The sequence below is a fragment of the Alosa pseudoharengus genome, unplaced genomic scaffold, assembly GCF_046254945.1.
Source record: "Alosa pseudoharengus isolate Yale_2024_CS ecotype anadromous, Long Island Sound unplaced genomic scaffold, YU_APseudo_1.1 YU_APseudo_1.1_scf_8, whole genome shotgun sequence".
In the NCBI taxonomy this organism is placed as follows: domain Eukaryota; kingdom Metazoa; phylum Chordata; class Actinopteri; order Clupeiformes; family Clupeidae; genus Alosa; species Alosa pseudoharengus.
Genome location: NW_027468870.1, coordinates 24804374 through 24825643, shown reverse-complemented (window position 1 = coordinate 24825643; position 21270 = coordinate 24804374). Strand labels below are relative to the sequence as shown.

The 21270-nt window shown below is 41.6% G+C and overlaps 1 protein-coding gene across 3 annotated transcripts; it reads left to right on the top strand.

Moving 5' to 3' along the window:
- The first annotated feature begins 111 nt into the window (after positions 1-111).
- Positions 112-21270, top strand: aifm1 (apoptosis inducing factor mitochondrion associated 1). 3 transcript variants are annotated; one of them, XM_076275043.1, is made up of 26 exons: positions 112-328; positions 1487-1620; positions 2243-2348; positions 3109-3129; positions 5926-6039; positions 6913-6978; positions 7156-7215; positions 7302-7367; positions 7468-7644; positions 7874-7933; positions 8037-8102; positions 8213-8281; positions 8417-8497; positions 9387-9562; positions 10313-10443; positions 12100-12190; positions 12525-12609; positions 14283-14359; positions 15304-15412; positions 15698-15805; positions 16117-16205; positions 16307-16447; positions 17461-17603; positions 19081-19205; positions 19527-19717; positions 20767-21270. In XM_076275043.1, exons 1-26 carry the CDS (start codon positions 241-243, stop codon positions 20836-20838), a joined length of 2646 nt encoding a protein of 881 aa, XP_076131158.1. In that variant the 5' UTR covers positions 112-240; the 3' UTR covers positions 20839-21270. The 3 variants fall into 3 exon arrangements, with proteins under 3 accessions (XP_076131158.1, XP_076131159.1, XP_076131160.1); XM_076275044.1 differs by lacking the exon at positions 5926-6039 and having other exon boundaries at positions 113-328; XM_076275045.1 differs by lacking the exons at positions 5926-6039; positions 6913-6978; positions 7156-7215; ... (4 more) ...; positions 8213-8281; positions 8417-8497 and having other exon boundaries at positions 118-328.

Sequence of the window (21270 nt, the reverse complement as noted above, 5' to 3'; positions counted from 1 at the left end):
TAGATTTTCACACCAACCAATCGTATCAAAGAAAAATACGTCAGCCACTGAAATATCTCGAATGAAATTATCCTTCAGTGTCTAGGGCGGTGCTTAGAACTCGGAGCGGAAGCATGCACTGAATCGAATGACCTATGAAAGTCTCCGGCCTACTGCTTGTGACAGAAGTGTGTACAGCGTTAGCGTACCCCCAGACAGTAGTTTTAGCGGACAACTTTCTGTTCGTCCCTGCAGACCACAATGCTGAAGTGCAGAACTGTGTGGAAAAAATTGGCGCCATTGGCCAGGAACTCTTCAACTTTGTGTCATCAGAATGCGAAAAGAGCAGGCAAGTAGGATTCGCTAGTAGCTACGTTGCTGTTGATGTTCGCTGGCTAGCTACGTTAGCTAGGTGGGCAGTAGCATTTGGACACTGAGGTCCACATGGTGTAACGCAAGCCTCGTAATCATCTTCAATAAATTCTAGAAGCCGCCCGTAGGATTGCAACTGCAACGTTAATGTTGGCTTGATAACTACTTCTAAGTCAAGGTTTAAAAACGGATGCTCTCGGCCCCGGGACCCCATTCATTCAGTGTCATTGTTGCCTAACCTAGCCAGATGCCAGGCGTTAATGTTAGCTAACAATAATATTAGTTAGCGCACGAAAGCGTGTATATTTATCCGCCATCTAACCTGGCGAGTGTGTAACCTTAAACAGGGTGTAATATTATTTTAATTACTCACAAGGCATCAGTTTTCTTTTTATATTGAGTGGTCAATAACTGCAGACATAATAACTAGCAGCTAAGTATCGATAAGAAGTTTGACAAATTAAAGTTAGGTGTCAAGTATAATCGCCACGTTGGCGACATGTCATAGGTAAAACGTTTCATGCAGTAGATAACACATTCTACACACAAATTGTTGTATGCCAACCATTAAGTCAGCGGTCGTACGTTTACGTCAATCCAAGGTCGTTCATGAAATCCCGTGGTGGTCACTATAGGGTCCCCTGGCCTCCGCTATAGGGCCCCCTGACCTAGTGGTCCTATGTTGACAACAAAGTTATGTAGCGCGCATGTTTTTTTCTTCGTACCGGTTGTATATGCGTAATGAGTAATACTATTACTATTCTATCCTGCTGAAGTTTAGAAACTTGTACCCGTCACCCCGTGTACCCACACTGTGCGCTTTCTGTATGATGACAGCTGTTACGCACCCATCCCTCAGCTCATGCACGCACTTTCAGGTAGCCTCATGTGGCCTGTGTCACCCTCTCATGTGACTGACATGTCTCCAGACTATACAGTACATCTCAAAAGTATCAGTATTTTCATGTCATACCCTATAATGGCGCTTGGCTGATGCATTCAACTCTGTGTTATCGCCATAGAATCAGAATGTCATATAATAGAACATTAAAGCTGAGTTACAGCTGGTAACTCTGTCAGAGTGTGGTGCTTTTGCTGCGACATGACTGATTGACACAAATCTTTTCCATGGCAGTGTTGAGGAATGAGAGGAGGCCAGGTCTTCTCCAGAGGGCCCAAATGTCTGCCGGCCCATCTGGGGGAGGTGGCACTGACAACACCTTATACTACGTCCTTGTCGGAGCCACATGTTTAGGGGGAGCTGTGTATGTAAGTATGAATCAATGACTGTTTCCATGCACACCATTCTGATTACGGACCATATTGTGGTTATGGCAATATTCAGAATAAGATGTTTACATGTCCAGCAGAAATGGAAATATTTCTGTTTAAGCTTACATGTTAATTGCCTCATTCTGAATAAACCAGCAAAGTGCAGTAGAAGTAGTATCTGCGGCATGATGTCTCGACGGTCTCTGTCCTTGAATTTCATTCATGGCCGCAGAGTAGGTGAATTTGGCCAGATTTACATGACTCGCACACAATCGGAATATTGTCATTATTCTGAATAAAAGTAGAATATGGTTTGCATGGAAACGTAGTCAATCTTTCCTTGTGAATCCTGAACGTGGTCCAACAACTGATAGCCAGTGCTGTTATTCCAACCTCATATTCCTCACAATACAATCCCTTCAGTTATTGTAGCTTTAGTTTTCAATTCAACATTTCCAAATACTTTATTGAGATATTTCATGCTACCAAATAATTCAGTATACCTGAGCAAAGTATTTTTTAAGTCTGAACTTTCTATGTTTGTAATTGTAATGTCTGTTATGAAACAATTTGCTCATTGGTTAACATAAAAAAAAACATCTTTATTTCCTTATTCCAGGCTTATAGTACGTTACGGGGAGACAAGCAGAGGTATCAGGACAGGATCAGTGAAATTGCCTCCAGACCAAACAAAGCGACACAAGAACAAACAGAAATACAGACAGGTGAGGATCAAAATGGCAAGTCATGTAGTCGGAGCGGTCATACCTCAAGAAGTTAGTCAAGCTATCAATACATTCACTGTGTCAGGACTGATGAGGTGTCCCTGTAGTGTTGTTGAAAACACTGCAATGTTGTGTTAGATGCTAGTTAATCTGGCAGTTTGTACGATTCAGCAACTGAGCATAGCAGCAGAATGTGTATACTTGGCACAACATGCACATTTCTGTCCTTTTGGACACCGAGTATAGCAGTGGGAAACGGTCAAAGTTGATTAGGACAATGTCTATCAACAGAATGTGAACAGGCCTGAAAGGAAAGATTGCTCTTCCCAAAAGGAAAAACTTTGCCGTGGAGACATAACAGTCTACATAATTTTGCCCTAACTTAGCAATGCATCCTAAATTCCAATACTGCACATGTTGATATATAGCCTAAACATTTTTATGGTCCTCATAAATGAATCAATGAAAGTGTGCTCATAGTTTGTGGACCAGTTTGAAATAATATATTTGAGCTGTATCGTCACACTTATAACACAGGATACTTTTCCTGCTGATAACAGCATATGCCATAGCATGAACTGTCTTAAGCAGGGTGAATCCCTGAATCTGGATTGCTGATGTCTGCATTGCAAAATGAATGAATTATTGATGTAGCCCATGTTATACAGTCTTCAACCAGCTTAATAATTGGTGTTGAAGTGGATGTAAGCAGTCAGCACAACCATCGAATGTTATTTTTGTTTTTGTGTTTGTCTTGCAGCTGCTCCAGAAGCCACAAAAGGTGAGAGGTTGTTTACCCATCAAAGACGAATTGACATCAATGCTTTGTCATCTTTTGTCAGCAGCTAGTATTGCATTAATATGTTATCCACAGATGACCTTTAGCAAGTTAAATGAACACCAGAAACATTTGATAACTGCTGTGTTATTTTTATTTTGTTTCATGAAGCGGCATGACAAATTGCAAGAACATTTCCATTTCCAAGATAACAATGTTGTCTTTAGATGAATGAAAACTACTCTTGCTTCCCTTACGTTTTGGTTTTGTGAAGCAGCTGAAGTAGTCATGTCCACAGGTATATAAAATGTAACTTCTTATGTCAATTTTGAGAGTAACCTGCAGCTCTCTTGGACTTGAATCATAGTGTGGTTAACCTACATTAAAACAGGTTCGCTTCATCTCATTTTATCTCCCCATCCCTGCTTAAGCTGATGCTCATAGTCTCTGTAGCTCATCTTGCTAAGCTTCTCTAAGATTTAAGTCTGAGATGTTTCACTGTTTTTCTCACCATCTATTCATTTTTTTTGCCAGTAAGTGCTATTTGCAATGCCCTATTCAGTTACACTTATAGGTCACTTTTTGGGATCTTTGCCAGTAGACAAAGACCTTAACAATTCAGTAACTGTGGCTCTGTAGTTGAGTATGAGAGGCTTGGTGTCAGATGGGTCTACAGGGATCAGTGACTGTTTTAAGAGGATTAAAGGCCTTCACTTACCAGGGCTACAGGCGCCAAACACAGAGAGAATCAACACCTTGAAGGGAATGTAGACACACTTTCTAGCCATTAAAAAACATTTAAATGACTGTTCACCAGCCATGGTGACTGGTGACTGTGAAGTCTACACCCTTTATAATTACACAGTTGCTCTGATAACATTGTTATTTGAACAATTTACTGTAGGATATTAGCAGGTGAGGTCAGGTCAGCATTCTTATTGCAGTAAAAACTTGATAAAAAAGCCTAGTCCCAATCAGACACAGACCCCTCTTACTGGTGTGGCTACAGATTTGGACAAATAAGGGCAGGTCTCAATAAAGGCCTGGGGGCCTTATGTACAAAGCTTGCGTTCGCACAAAAATGTTGCGTACGCCATCTTTCACACTGACAGTCAGATGTATCAAGAGTAAATGAGCGTGAGTGTGAGTTCAATGTTTCCCACAGAATTGAATTCCATTTGTGGTGGTTGGTTTGCAGAATTAACTTGAATACAACAGTTTTTAACAATTAGCACAGTGTGGTTATGATGCTAACCAGATTTAAGCACAATTTAGTACAACCTGGAAATTCATTGTGTGGTGGTCAAAGTTGATATTGTGGTGGGCCGCCACAAATAAGTCAATGTATGGGAAACACTGGAGTTTCTCCACACCAACTTCATGTCTGGCGTATGCACATTTCCAATGTGTATTGTCAGTTGGCTACACTTAGAGGCAATGCAGCGCAACAACAGTTGATCATGAGTCTAGGCCGTTATTTGCACAGTATGTTGTGAAATATGGGTTGTTAAAATGAAAACACTTCGAGGTAGGCCTATGTTTCTAGATAAATGGACATGCAACATGTGCAAGTACTGCTAAGCTATGCAACAACTTTGCAGTAGCCCATGGAACAGGATCATCCAAGTGTATACTTAGCTATAGCCTGACTAATAAACACGAGTTGTAGCTATTTCCCTTAGTGTGATTGACGGCATACTTTGACTTTCCTCGAGTAAGCATTCGCATTATTGTTATACTTGTGTGCAAATTATAGGAATATGATCCAGAAATTGCAATGTTGTGGCATGTGGCATGTTGTAGGTCTTTTTGTCTTCGCGAAGGTCTACGTTCTCAAGTGGCGTTCTAGTTAGCATATTCAAATTAGTGTGATTGAGAGAGGCGAGAGGGTGGAGTCTAATGCTCATGCATGTGCGCTTAATGGGATATACAAAGAAAAGCGTGGAATGCTGCGTACGCACAGTTTCATACATCAGAATTTTTTTGTGCGTACACTACTTTCCAGGTTTGCATGTGCACTATGTTTTAGTATGAATTCCATGCAAGTCTTTGTACATGAGCCCCTGGTCTGATTTTTAGGCAAGTTTTTTTGGTTGTATAAATCCCATCCAGATTTACAGCTATTTCTATGCTGCTTAGATCACGCAAAAGTTAGAGTAGACTGCACTGCTTAAAACAAACATTTTCCACTGATGAAAGGCAGGCAGAGTTAGCCAGAGTTCCTCAATTTTTAAACTTATATCAATATGGACAGTGACACGCTATATGCATTGTTAGATCAGTTATTCACCACAATTCAAGCGTTAAGTTCATTTCACAGAAACCAATGAGCACTAAAGTAGGCTACGGTCAATCATGGTAAAGAGAAGCCAAATAAAGTGTTGACTCTGAACCTTTGGTTGCCAAAAAGTCTGAATATGTGCCCGTTGCTCGAGTATTTATACTGTAATCAATTTGATAGCAATTCCCATCTTTGCTAAGCAGAAGTTTTGTGTGAAAGGAATTAAAGGCCTGTCCTAAAAAAGCAGGTTGAGTATGAGCGAATGAAGCAAATTAAAGCCAGGCTATTATATGTTTTTACAGTATGTAATTTGTAACCTGCTAAAATTGAAATTACTAATTTGATTATTTAGATACCCTTCTCAATAGGGTATTGTAGACATATCCACCACCATCGCATTTTAAACAAAAAAAAGACTTTGTGTAAATGGCAGTTATCTAAAGTTAGTAGCCAGTAGAGTTTAGGAAGTTGGGGAAGCTGCTTTCTAGCCATGTGATGTGTGATCTCTCATGATAAAGAGCTCGCTGAGGAGGCTTCTGAGCCTCAGTCAGTGGCTGATGAGGAGAGTGCCCCGTCCACACCCTCAGAGGAACCCTCTCCATCTGCGGAACCACCAGCGGAACTCCCCTCAGGTTCTATTAAATGAGTTCTGGAACCTATACTCAGAACTTGCCAGCATTTTCCCTGTCATCATGTCTCACCAGTGTCTGTGTGTTACAAAAAATAGACTTTTTTGCATCCAAACAGCATCCACATGGGTTGGGGTTAGGGGTGCATGCTGCTTTGAGATGCATATGCGTGTAACAGCCAAATGCTTGATTTCCTCTTCCTGCATGTACGGTGCCACCATATCCTACATGGTTCAATATTTCCATTGCATCTTACCCATGCAATTTTCAGTCTTTTTAATTTCACTCACACCTTTCTTTGTCATGGTCTTGTATATTTTGCGCCAGTATGTTCTTCCAAAACTCCACTGACATTCCTCACCCAACTACAATTTACCACATGCTTAAATAAATGCTAGTTTAAGTAAGGTTTAAATGGTAAAGAGTCTGGATCTCTGAGAGGATTGGTTTGATGTCTTTAAACATGGTTGGCTTGAGGGTACGTCTGTGAAGTTTGCACACTGTTTGTTTCTTCTCATATCCATGCTTTAAGTGTCCTGTCTACACCACAAACCCAAGTGGAACTCACTTGTCTCTCTTCGCCTGTGTCACTCATCAAACTTTCTATTATGAAAGTTTATTCTTGGTCATTGTAAATTCTTGGTCCTTTTCACACATGCCCTTGGCATCTCTTGTTAACTCTAGCTAACTCTAGTATGCAAGTTATTTTGCAAGAGTATGCATTTAAGACCTTTATCTTGATGACCAGCTGTTGTGTTTTTGTTTTAATCAGCATCAATCTAATTTTTCTTGCCTTTCTGAAAGTCTAAAGCATCATTTTTGGTTCACATGAAGACTGCTTGGCAGCATTTGAAAACCTGCATTTACTCCTGACAGAAACAGAAACATCGGAGCCTGTCTTGGCTGAAGTATCAGAATCCCCCTCTGGTACAGCAGAGAGTGGTAAGAGTAGATTTCTCCGGAAGATGTGAAGTCTACATCAATGTAATGCATAGAATTTACATTTGGTCATTTTGAGCTGGAATGAAAATAATTGTTCCAAGAAGATTGGTAGTGATCTGGAATTGGGCTTGCTTGACAACTTTTTTTTATGGAATCCTGTTACTCTTATGCTCTCAGCAACTGGTGTGGAAGTTGTGACCCCTGAAATACCACTCACAGAGGATCCCGGGAAGAGCGGTAAGAAACGTTAATACAGTGAAGAGCCTCGAGTCCCCCATCTGTTTTCTTTTCACAATAATTCTGGAAATGGATTGTTTTGTTAGAGCCCCAAGAAGAGGCAACACCTGTACAGTTTGAAGAAACGCCTATTGTGGAGTCGTCTGAAAGTGGTAAGACCAAGTGACCCTGACTGGAAGATGTGTATATTGTGGAAACTTTTTTTTTTCTACCGTGTCCGTGGTGATTAAACAATACTCCATCATGGCAAAGCCCCTCCAGCAGAAGCAGAAGCTCCTGAACCTGTGGTGTCAGAAGCAGTAGAATCCGTTTCAGAAGTCATTGCAGAAGCTGCTCAAGAAGCCGTATTGGAATCTGTCAGTGAACCTGCGCAAGATTCTATATCAGCAGCCCTACCAGAGCAGCCAATCGTGCAGGCTGAAACGAGTGGTAAGAACGAATGAAAATGAAGATGGGTTTCTTCCCCGGGCCTTCTATCGTTTCCATTTAAAAATTTTGCCATTTTTACTTTTGATTTTGTTCCTTTTTTGATACATCAATACTTACACCTAACAATGAATTTGGAAAAAACTTAACCAACCCTACCCCCTGTAACTACAACCAAAAAATTTAAGTATCATCAGCTCAGCAATCAAGAGTGTGTTTTCACCAATAACAGAGTCAGCACCAGAACCATCTGCTGAGGAGAAGACCTCAGAAGAACCTCTTGTGACAAGTGGTAAGATCATGTGATTGTGCAAGATGAGGATTTTATTTTCATTTTGCCTGAGTGGCTTCCAAACGACTTCCCCATGTTTTTCCGCCATTGTGATTATGGATAGAGCCCATGCAAGAAACCCCAGTGGAAGCCCCAACTGAGCCCTCAGCCTCCCTTGCCGAGACCACTGGTAAGCCTGAGTGAAGGATGAAGCATTTTGGTTCAAGTTTTTCATCAATTCCATTCTCAAGTCAAGCAACATTTCTTGTCTCAATAACCACACTGCACTATGCCAACCAGAGCCACCATTGGAAACACCCACACCGGAGCCAAGCGAACCTGTCTGCTCTCCCGCTGTTGTGGAAAGCGGTAAGAACAGTCGGGAATAGCGTTCATCTTCATCAGTCTTTGTGGAATTTAGTCCCTTTTCTGTGTGGAATTACGAGATTTAACTTTTTAAATATTTCTCTCCCTTCCCAAACCGTTTTGGGAAACGCCTACTAGCTGAAGCAATTCCAGTAGCTGTAGCTGAGAGCACGCCTGAGGTTTCTGCTGAGCAGATAGCGCCTCCTGTGGCTGAGAGTGGTAAGGGCCCTGCTGCTATTGCAGCATGGGAAAAAATAAACCCTCCCTTCGAGATTAAACACATACCCTCTCCTCCGTCTCTCCTCAATAGACCTCTGAAGTTCGCCTACAAAAAAGCTGCCATCTTTGACATCCGGTATCTGGCGATTTTTCCTATGGGAAAATAACATGGGGATTTTGAATAATCGCACCTGTTAAAGTCTCGTGGGGATGAAAAAGTCTGAAATGCAGACGTTTTCCTGAACACACTTTTGTCCTCTGCCTTCGAGTGGATACTGTGATCTCCGGTAAGTGAAGGCGGCACACTTAGATGTTTGCTACTCCAGAGCTAACTTGCAATGCAATTTGCCATAGGTAGTTAGCTTCAATTAACAACCGGATCTCCTTATATGGGCAAAGATGGCCGTTTTGGATCTTTTTTGTAGGCGAACTTCAGAGGTCTATACCGGTTTTACAATACTCCACTTTCAAGGATAAAACCCTACTGTTAATGTTAATAGTAAGTGGTACGAGCACTCTCACATAGCATATGAGATGGATTTCCTATTGACAGATTCACTATTCCTCCACTTTTCCTTTTTTTCCCCGTGTCAAGGTTACGGATAATCGCTAAGTGCTCACACATGGCGGATTTCTATCTACATTTTGAAGAAATTATCCCTCACGTTTCTACTTCTTTCTCAAGGTTCATGGTGCTGAAGGATTGTAAGGTTAAAGCTAATTGCTCACACATGGGTACCCTTCATTCTCCACCTGTACAGAGTGAAGACACAAACAAGTTGTGGAGAGCCGCCACTCATCGTAGTGATGGCAGTTAACAAACCAGCCAATGTGCACTGTTAACATTGTGCTTTCCTTTCTGTTCCCCCCTCCACCCCAAATCCTCTAGCACCCGCCGCCCCAACGCCAGCTGCAGCCCCTGTGACGCCAACACCTGCTCCTGCAGCCCCCACAGAGTCCATCCCCGCTCCGGTGCTTGAACACGCCCCCTACCTCCTGATTGGTGGAGGCACTGCCTCCTTTGCAGCGGCCAGGTCCATCCGGGCGAGGGACCCAGGAGCCAGGGTAAGCAGAGCTGTGCTTCTCATCGCACATAACTTGGAAGTGTTTTTTTCTGAGCGAGCAGAGATTGTGACGAAAGCCTGTGTGTCCACCTATGTCAGGAGTCAGCTCATTTCAAACACTTGTTCCACCTCATTGTGTAATGCTAAGCAGAGAGTGTGCGATTCTGGCCCCATTTTAGCCCGATTTGTCGGGTCCTGTCCGATATGTTGTGTAGATTGACCAGGCTGAGAGTGCCCAGTTAAAGGACATTACAATCACTGTTTAAGCTCCCACCCTGTCCTACTGGATTTCTGGCATGTCAGAAATTGTTGTCAGCTTTCTTGCAGTGTGAGCAGTCGAACATACAGTAATCGCATTTAACTTAAATGTGTAGTTTGAGTTACCGTGTTGTATTTGACCGGAAAACAAACACGCAGTGTTTTGTCTGGCTGCTTAATCATAGATGGTAATAGTTTCAGTTGTTCTATGCCAGAGAGTACAGAGATTATGACTAATATTACTGAAAGTGTAATCCCAGGCTTAGGCTGGGTCCATCATTGATTTTATGTGAAATGAAAATGAAACTACCGCCATGCAAGTCAGTACTGACAGCCATTGTCATCAACCTCAATGGATGTGTTTGCTATTGAACACATTACCTGAAAACTATTTATTATGTTAACCTATATGTAACTCTGCAATATGTATTGCATGCATGTGAGCCAGTGTGCTTTGTTTGACTGGATTGCTAAGTATAGTGTGTTTGCACAGGTGCTGATTATCACAGATGAGCCAGATCTCCCTTACATGCGACCCCCTCTCTCCAAAGAGCTGTGGTTCTCCGATGACCCAGAGGTGACAGAGTCGCTGCGCTTTAAACAGTGGAATGGCAAAGAAAGGAGGTGTGTGTGTTTGCACGGTGTGTGCAGGGCGTGCCTATTAGCAGGGGTGTGGGTCTGTGCGTGTGTGTCATGGAGCATTTTGGACGCTCTTGTGACTGCTTGTTAATGTGAAAAAATGCTTTTGCAAGGCCTTAAGGTTAATAAAATTAAACTGGCAGATGACATAGTTACATACTGAAGTGGAAAGAGGTTAAGTGCAGCTGCATCCCTTAGAGGTAATTGTATTTATTCTGCATATAGGAGTGTTACATGACTCTGTCATTTAGTTTTACTTTTAAGTATCCAGTGATGTGCTTTAAAATCATATAGATTAATAATAAGGTAAATGTTGAAGATCTGCTTGTCAGCATTTGCAATATTGCGGCTGCTTGCTACAAAAACAAACACAGGATGTATTGCCCCTTTTTGTTCTTACTGTATACTGCGTTCCAAATTATTATGCAAATTACATTACAATACAAAACAATTTCCTAAATAGTTGATGCACAGTCAGTATCATTTTCAAGTCATCAACCGTTAGAGTATAATTCGAATTTTATTGAACAAACCTTCCAAAAACAGTATTTTTTTCCAAAAATAAACTCAAAATGCACTGTTCCAAATGATTGTGCACAACAGAGTTTCAAGACATTTTATAGGTTGTAAAGAACTAAAAAATGGAAATTTGTTGAATTTGCAGCATAAATGCATAAAGATGATTTTGCTATGGAAGGCACGGTTCTTCTTTTTGTACCACGGAAGAAAGTGGTCAGTCAGAAACTTTGCCGAGGTCATTTTCACACCGTCAGGGACCCTAAAGGGGCCTACCAGCTCTCCCCATGATTCTGGCCCAAAACATGACTCCGCCACCTCCTTGCTGACGTCTCAGTCTTGTTGGGACATGGTGGCCATTTACCAACCATCCATCTGGACCATCTAGGGTTGCACGGCTCTCATCCGTAAACAAAACTGTTTGAAAATTAGTCTTAATGTATTCCTGAGCCCACTGCAACTGTTTCTGCTTGTGAGCATTGTTTAGGGGTGGCCGAATAGTAGGTTTATGCACAATTGCAAACTTCTTGAGGATCCTACACCTTGAGGTTTGCAGGACTCCAGAGGCACCAGCGGCTTCAAGTAACTGTTTGCTGCTTTGCAATGGCATTTTAGCAGCTGCTCTCTTAATCCTATGAATTTGTCTAGCAGAAACCTTCCTTATTATGCCTTTGTCTGCACGAACCCGACTGTGCTCTGAATCAGCGACACATTTCTTCACAGTACGATGATCACGCATACGTTTTCGGGAAATATCCAATGTTTTCATACCTTGTCCAAGGTAGTTCACAATTTCACGCTTTTCAGCAGCAGAGAGATCCTTTTTCTTTCCCATATTGCTTGAAACCTGGGGCATGCTTAATAATATGGAACATCCTTAAGTAGTTTTCCTTTGATTGGGCTCACCTGGCAAACTAATTATCACAGGTGTCTGAGAATGATTTCAATGATCCAAAGAGCCCTGAGACAATACCATCCATGAGTTTAATTGAAAAACAAAAAAATAAATGTTTATGAGACCTAAATCCAATTTGCATAATAATTTGGAACATGGTGTATGTCTTCTGGGTTTAATGATAAAACATGGCACTGTTTTGTGACTGTCTATTCTTGTCTTTTTTCCAGTATTTATTTCCAACCTCCCTCATTTTACGTCGATCCTACGGAGTTGGCCAAAGTGGAGAATGGTGGTGTAGCAGTATTGACAGGGAGGAAGGTAATTGGGGTATTTTTCATCTTTCATTCACAAGGACAATTGAAGAGTGAAGCACAGTTTCCAGTAAATCAGTTTGTTTAATAGGCTGTTGAGTGAACATTGATGTTTGTGAGTGTGCATTTCCTGTACATTCCGCGCATGTGCCATTTACATCAAATGTAACTCTCATTTTTATAAGCAATATTTATTATTCAAGGTGCTAATATTTATAGTATATAACTGTTCCCTCAGCACAACTTAATATTTATAGAATCTCAGTATTTTGTCTTTTCATGCAGTGGGTTTGACAGTTCTGTTTGTGGAGTGGCATAAATGACATTTGTTTGTGGCGCAGGTGGTGCACATGGATGTGAGGGGAAACAAAGTTAGATTACAGGATGGTGCAGAAATCTCCTACGACAAATGCTTGATTGCCACAGGTGAGACAGAAACACACACACACACACACACACTAGGGCTGGGCGATATACCGAATATACTCGATATATCGCAGTTTGCTGTATGTGAGATACATTGAAGTGTTATCGCAAAGAGTATTTCACGGTCATCATTTTTTTAAGCGGCAACACAACACTTACTTTGCCGTTTCGCCATTTCTCTTAACCTCTCCCCCTCCCTCTCAGTAACAACGTGAACAACGCACATCACACTCACCAACCAATCCTGAGCAATCTATTCAGATGAGGGTGTGACGTCTAGGTGTAGACGAGAAGAAGTGAACTTTCAGTTCCAAAGCGGCGGTATCATTTCTATCTATGGGTACCATAGGCTAGTGTTGTTCAACAATGAGCTAGGTAAATAGATGGAAGCAGTTCTGATTTGGTTACACAAAACGAAAAACAAAACGAAATACAAGAGATCTTCAAATTAAAGTTACAATGATATCCGTGCATTAGGCTGAAGGACAACTGTCTATGTCTATGTGCACGTCTGACTGTTTCGAAACGACAGCGCAAATGCCCACATCTCACTCTCCACACATGCTTTTCTCGTGCTAAATGTTTGTCTATGCTTCCCTCCAGATTATATTTTTAAATTAAATTGATAAGATCTGCACATTGAGGCAGATTAGGCTACTGTCTATGAGCGCATCTGACTGTCTCAAAACGAAAACGCAACCGTGTTTTTTATCAACGAACAACCAGACGACTAATTAAAGGGTAATTTCGGTATTTAGCACTTTGAGTCCCTTTTCTGGTTTGTTTCGGATGAACTAGAGTGGTGGACACCGAAATTTTAACGATGGGTCCTGGGGGGTACTTTCTGACTTGTTTTGAATCGCCTTTGCACAGTTTCTGTCGTGTTTTATTTGGCATTTTGTAAAATCCTATTGATTTCTGTTGGAAGACTCATTGCTCATTGATATTACTGCGCTACCGGAAACGGAAAGGGGGTTCTGTTTACAGTTGTAGTCTTTCCCCCGCGAGACCTTCTTTTACTGTCTATGCTTCAGACTCAAATATTGAGCAGAAGTTTATACGCGGTTGTGAGGTATCTGGAAAAAATAGTTCCACAATAGCAAATAACACGGATTGAAATTATACATTGCGCCGAGTAGATAGGCAGAGGGGCCTTTCAAAGAAGGCAGGGAAAGAAGAAGAGAGAATGATAAAGCCAAGTAACAGGCCATGATGAATGCTCTGCAAACAGGCTAAAATAAATCACTTTATGTACCCTATTTAGGTATGTTTTTACATGCACACTTTCCCTATGAGAAACTTAGCAGGCTACTGGCAAGAATTCAAAACTACTTTCACCCCTGCTTTTACATGCAAATTTAAAATAGAAACCACTTGTGAATAACCAAGAATGTTTTAATGCGGATATAATTGGCAGAGATTGGACTGGTATGATCTATCCTAGCCTACTGCATCATACAGGCATGATTTAAAACGGGGTGAAAGTGAGAATTCATGAAGTCCTTTTGAGAAAATGTGAAAATATCGAGATCTGTGTCGTATATATCGTGAAATACACACACAGCTGTTGTATAGACTACTCTTGGATACATCATGTTGGATTTATAAATGATTGTCACTGACTAACTGTTTAAAACGTTTTATATGTTTTCTTTTACTCCTTCTCTTTACAGGTGGCGTTCCACGCAATTTGCAGGTGATTGAGAGAGCGGGAGATGAGGTGATGCAGAGAACAACACTTTTCAGGAAGGTAAGTGGATGAAGCACTGCCTTAACTCATGTCCTGTCATTGCATGTGACGCATAAAGTGTTTCAGCTTAGTAACACTTGCTTCTCTGGGGTAATACATGTTGCAGCGGTAACAAATAGCTCATGCACAGTGGGCATTCACACAGACGGAGCACATTGGCCGGTGGTTTACCTTACGTCAGTCTCTATCTATGAAAGGCTTTAACTCAAGATTCTTCTGAAGTTCTTCTCGCCAGCAATGCTTGGCAACTCATGCTAGCGATGAGATCGTTTCATAGGGTGAACATTTGGTTGTCATTCAAATAAAGACGAGAAAGGTGTTATCCTATTCTTGTGCATTGCACACTCGTTGGCAGGGCTCCAGACTCCGACCAAATGCTTGCATTTTGTGACCAGTTTTTGAGACAAATGACTGCAATAAAAATGGAAATATCTTAATACCTATAACTATAATTTATATATTTATACCTAAGTCACATTGTTTGAGAAACTAGGCATAAAAGCAGAAATGACTGAAGGAATTTATGTGCCTTAGATTTAGCACAAACTTAAATAGCAAATGGTAATTTCTGTATTTATTACCAAAGCATTTATCAGTAATATCGTTGAAATGGGGGAAAATGTGAATAATTGCGTTGCACATCAATTTTTGGTGTGCACCCCTACATTTTCGACTAGTGCTCCTACAAAATTTATTTAGGGGTTACAGTGCTCCTAGTAAAGAAAAGTTATTCTGGAGCCCTGGTGGGTCTGCATGTGACCACCAGAGAGCGCTGTTGGGCAGTGAGCACGGTGATGGAAGTGCTGTCTGTTCAGTTGACATCTGTCCTTGATGTTCCTCTGAAAAGATGTAGCATGACACACAGCATTAAAAAGCTGATTTAAAACTGAACTAAAACATTTATAGTCATACCATTTGTCTGTGTATGTGTCTACGCTTTCTAGATTGAAGACTTCAAATCCTTGGGAAAGGTTTCGCGAGAAATAAAGTCTGTCACCATTATCGGTGGAGGGTTCCTGGGCAGTGAGCTGGCCTGCGCCTTGGGAAGGAGATGTAAGCTGAATTCTTTAAGATGCATTACATTTACCATGAGCTCCCCATCCTCATGGATTAAAATGCAATGTATGCTTCAAAAGCCCATGTCTAAAAGAGAAATAGCCATACCTGTCAGCTGTACAATGTAGTACAACATTGGCATCTGAACAGTTTTAAGTGCTTTGGTTGAGGTTTGTGTCTACCGTAGCCATTTATTTTCAGGGTATCTGTTTTCATGCAGAAAATATTCATTATTAGTATATATATTTATGTCTTTTATTCGTGTCTTCTCTCCCTGCACAGCTGCAGACCTAGATCTGGAAGTCATCCAGATGTATCCTGAGAAGGGCAACATGGGTAAGGTGCTGCCAGAGTACCTGAGTAACTGGACAACAGCAAAGGTCAGAAAAGGTGAGTCCCCCTCCACAATTTTCATTCTCTGAGTTTCTGCCAAAATGGGATTTGGTTGGTAGGAAGGAGAATGTAGAATGTTTCGGGCTATGACATACATACAATTCAGTTCCATACCCCGACAGAGCGCTCGGAGTGGTTCATTTCTAAGGCCTTCCTGGATGGTGTAATAGTCTTCTCTAGGCACTCTGACCTTTGAGTGTCAGTTAGAGTTTTCTGTGTTTTGGTTTGTCCGGCATTGCCTTGTGCTGCGCCGTAAATGGAATGACCTGCATGACTGATTCAGCGACCTGTGGTTTGACCTTTCACAGAGGGGGTGAGGGTCATCACTGATGCTGTGGTGAAGAACGTGAGTTTTAAGAATGGCAAAGTGGAGATTAAGCTGAAGGATGGACGTACGGTAAGACCACGTCACAAAGTCACCCTACATTTGGTTACAGTGCAGCTCCTGGTATCTGTCGCAAGAGCACTGATCTGCTTGTTCCACGTGGGCTTCTGCAGGTCAAGACGGATCACATAGTAGCTGCTGTTGGCTTGGAGCCCAGTGTGGAGCTGGCCAAATCAGCTGGACTGGAAGTGGACTCTGACTTTGGAGGCTACCGTGTCAATGCTGAACTCCAGGCCCGATCAAACATTTGGGTGGTGGGTATTTTAGCATCTTCCACTTCCTGTCAATTAGGGTGAGCTGTACTCAACATGCATTGATAGCTGTACACTTTTCATTTTCATTACCTTAAAATAACGTCTCAAATCATTTTGATGGCACATAAACTCTTAATAGCGCGAATGGCTCTTCTACTGCACTCTGTGCAGGACGTATGGACTAAAGAAGTTGCCCCCTCCGACAACTAGTAGGCTCGTAGGTGGAGTTAGCCAGCTAGCGATGTTCATACTGTAGATTGAGCCTACAAACGATGACAAAAAATATCTGATTGGGAAAAGTTGCCGATTCCTCAGTTTATGTTCATAAGCCAAGTAATTCAACAAGTCAGCGGTTTAACCAATGGGTTAGCTAATGTTATGCCTACTGGCATTGATAGCTAGCATGCTAGTTAGTCTTAGTCTGATTCGAGTGCTTGCAAAAAGGATGACTACCAAACCACAACAAATGTCTGATTGTGAATTTGAATTTACTTCTATGGCAACTAGTTCTGAAGATATAATGTCTTCACTATGCACATGTCACAGCATAAGTCGTCTTGGTTACCATCACTGAGTGGCACAAAAACTAATTGAGTGGCAGCATTCCATTTGAATATCCAGCAAAAATCTAAATGGAAAAGAGCTGCTATGCTATAGACTGTAGAGTACTAAGATAGACTACTTAAAGGAATTTAAACTGCTGTCTGTGCATTCCCGCTATATTGTATCCGAGTTATGTTAATAGTTTGTTACAAAGATGCACATTTATTATATTAACAAGTTAATTTATTATTGCACTTCTCAACTGTAGGGGGACCCCAAAAGGAAATCTTTAGTGCTGCTTTAATGCACACAAATAAGACGGGTATCTTTGGCTTAAGAGCTTATATCCCACATTATGTATAACGGCTGCATTCAGATGATAGACTAGATATATTTTTAAAGCGAAATATGTTGGGTTAAGTGCATTGCATTATGATCTGTGTTGATGTGTGTGACTGACTCTCTCCTAGGCTGGTGACGCAGCATGCTTCTATGACATCAAACTGGGCAGGCGGCGGGTGGAGCACCATGACCATGCAGTGGTCAGTGGACGGCTGGCAGGCGAGAACATGACCGGGGCCAACAAACCCTACTGGCACCAGTCCATGTTCTGGTATGTCCTCGTCAGTCCCCCATGATTACATTTACATCAGAGAATGCACCTGATAATGTATATACAGTACATCATTGGCAGACCATGGGTTTTGTGGTTGCCACCCCACCCACCCTTAAACGTTACGCGAACATAATGTCACCAATATCATATTTTGTAGCAGATTTGACACCCTTTAGAAATACAATTCCTGAGTTCTATGTGTTGAACATATGCAGTATTGTCAGTGTTTGTTAACTGTAACCTTACGCTAGCTTGTTTGCAAACAAGCATCACAATTAAATGACTGACCGATCAAAGCTTCAACTTAGGGACTTTTGTCTCTTGATGATTATCAATCTGCACATTAGAAAAGGCTAATTTACTGGCATATGTGTAATGTCCTTAAACACCTAACATTAACATTAATGTTTGGTTAGGTTAAGTTGGCTATCTTACTAGTAAGCCATAACTAAGTTAGCATCTTGAACAACAGCCAAACTTTAAATACCAAGTGACTTGTCTGTATTCCTTCCGTTCAATTATTCCACAACAACTTGCGAGATCAAGTCATGTCAATCAGAAAGCGGTAAAATGTGTAATGACAAAATGCTTTGGATATTCTTTTTGAACTAAGAATCCAGATTCCGTGTACATCGCCAAAATAAATATTTTATAATTGGCTAATTAAACCACTACAGCCAGTCAATCAAAATATAACTTCTCAATGTAATGTGCCTGGAACTGCTAGGAACGCATCGAAGGCCTGATGCGGGGCTTTACAGAGAACAAAATTTGATTGGTCTCCCTCTCCCCACTTTTTCTTACGTTGTCAATCAAACCACTTCATAGTAAATGGAAGTGGGAAGCAGGAAAACAGAGGCAGCAAATAATAGATGGTTACGATATTAAAGAATCCATGATGTTTCATCAGTTTGAAAATAGTTAGCCCTGCAGAGAAGACCTTGCAGGCCCTGACGGTCTGCCACTGGCATACATACATAGTGAAAATGTGACACTACGTGTGTACGGAAAGTGTGTGTTCTTGTTAATGACTGGTTCATCCCTTGAATGCCATGTCAAAAGAGAAACCTCCTAAGAACGTCACTGAATAGAATTTTGTTTATTGGGTTTTTCATCCTCCAACATTGTCTCGGTGTGTCTACATAGGACTCAACTGAATCTGAGTTTGTGCAGTAGAGGTGGGCTAATTAAAGTGTCTGGGAGAAGGATTAAGAGAAGGGTCTGACATGCTGAGCTTTGGAGGAGGGTTGAGAAAAGTTTCTGACACTGAATGCAGGAAGGGTTCAAGAATAGTGTTTGTAATTTACATTGTTGACGCATACATTGTCTCCAGGGTGGCAAGAGCAGTGACCTATATTTACGCTCCATGTTGTTTTCTCATGTCAGTGTCATCTCTGAATATGCTGCTTGGAGCTGTTAACTTCATCATTTGTGTGTGCGCGTGTGTGTGTTTGTTTGTGTGTTCTGACTAAAGGAGTGATCTGGGTCCAGATGTTGGATACGAGGCCATTGGTATTGTTGACAGCAGCCTACCCACCGTGGGTGTATTTGCCAAAGCCACAGCTAAAGACACCCCCAAAGCTGCAGCTGAGAAGTCAGGTATACCAACGCCAACGCACCTTTCTCTCATTTTTCTAGTTTGTTGTGGCTCTGTGTTCTTTAGGAGAGTATTCAACTCGCATGCTTGCAAAATCAACATTAAATGTTTAATAAGGAAACGGAAAAAAAAATGTTTGGAAATAAAATGTACATTTGCTGTGGTACTGAACAGTACATCCATTAATACCATGCTCTGTTCAAACCTTTTTGTCATTTCCTTTCTCTCTCAAGACACTTTGTCTAGCTACATTATAGTGAACAAAACATCGCAGCAAACCTCATGCTGTATTTAAAACCTCTTGGACTCTCTGAATTCTGCAGGAACTGGGATCCGCTCGGAGAGTGAGACTGAGGCAGTGGCCGTGAGCGTGAAGGCTGGGACCGCCACACCGCCTTCTCCCACACACCAGACGGACGACTACGGCAAGGGGGTCATCTTCTACCTGCGGGACAAGGTGGTAGTGGGAGTCGTCCTGTGGAACGTCTTCAACAGAATGCCCATTGCCAGAAAGGTCAGTAACAGTAACCGCTTTGTGCTACACATTTACTTTCTGGTCTAATGCAGCTCAACTGGTAGAACAAGGTAGTAATAACCCGAAGGTCATGGGTTGAGTGTCCAGTGAGCGAACGCATTGGTGAAACACACTGGTCAAACTGTAAATCTCTTGGCTTTCTAAATGAATAAAAGGAAGTGAAAAAGCCCTCATGGCTGTCACAAACCACACTCTTTCTGAGAAGAACTGGGAGTGCAGTGATGCCCACACTCAACCAATAGCTGAGCAGCTTGTGACTTGCCAGCCCATGACCTTGGCTGCTGAACCAGCTGAGCCACAAGAGCACATAATTAGGCACTTGATAATCATTAGAAGCTTCCAAATGTCGCCCAGAATTAGAACACGTCAAACTGATTCCTCGCCGTGGCTATAGGAATATCAGCGGATCACCATGACAACCGTTCTGCTAAATGGCAATGTGTCAGTTCTGTTCAGCATGATCACAGGGATGCAGCATCAAAAATATGGGTCAGATTTGACACTCGACTGCTCCGAATGTTATGTTTATGGAATGTTAAAACGCTGTTCAAGTTTTGTTTTTCCCCCTTCGCTGTGTGAACAGACTTGACTAAAACACTGATATGTTATATTGCTAGAGATACATTTTTGAAAAGTCTTTGAAAAGTTTTTTTTTTAAATATGTGAAGGTGTATTTTTCCAGCGTTCTTCTGTTCTATAATAGTTTTAGTTATACATAACTATTACACAACTGGCATGTGCTAATTTGGCCCCGAGAATTTGTCTTGGTTAATGAGGTTATGATTATTTAGTATGGCTGGTAGGTGTGTAGGAGCACTGAAGTGAAAGAGGTGGTCATAAAAAAAGTCTGAGCCAGTTGTCTGATCATTTCTGGTCAGAGATGGCGAGGGGGGGAACAACTTTTAGAATATGTTAATTCTTCATCAGCTCTAATATTTAAAACAAATATGGTACATTGATTAAAATGTCCAGGGAAATGTGTTGAGTAAATGAACCAGTTTTTGGCTTTTGTGTCTCTTCTGTTTTAGATCATCAAGGATGGAGAAGAGCATGCAGACCTCAACGAAGTGGCCAAGCTTTTCAACATTCATGAAGACTGAGAATTGAACATCTGATCACACACACACACACACACACACACGGGAACCCAAACAGGAAAATTTGGGCCTTGAATGGTCAGTAGTTGTACCTCAAAGTCTATGGCTGCACCCAACTGCACACCTCGGCCACCGTCAGTAGAGTCTGGGGATCCTCTGTCCTGTTCTCGTGTGAGGGACGTCTGTTTTTCATATGGTCTATTCATTTGTATTCCGATTCTTTTTTTCCTACGGAGAGCTGTATGAGTATGCAGTCCAAGCACTTGAATCACTAAATGCTGCCCTCCCTCCCTTCCTTCCTTGTTTGCTATTCATGTTCGTGATGTCATTGTTTGCGTTGGAAATAATGCCATTTGGAATCAAATGATAAAGGTATTTGAAGCTTACACACATTATCCCTGTTCACCGCAATAAAGTAAATTATTTTTGAACATA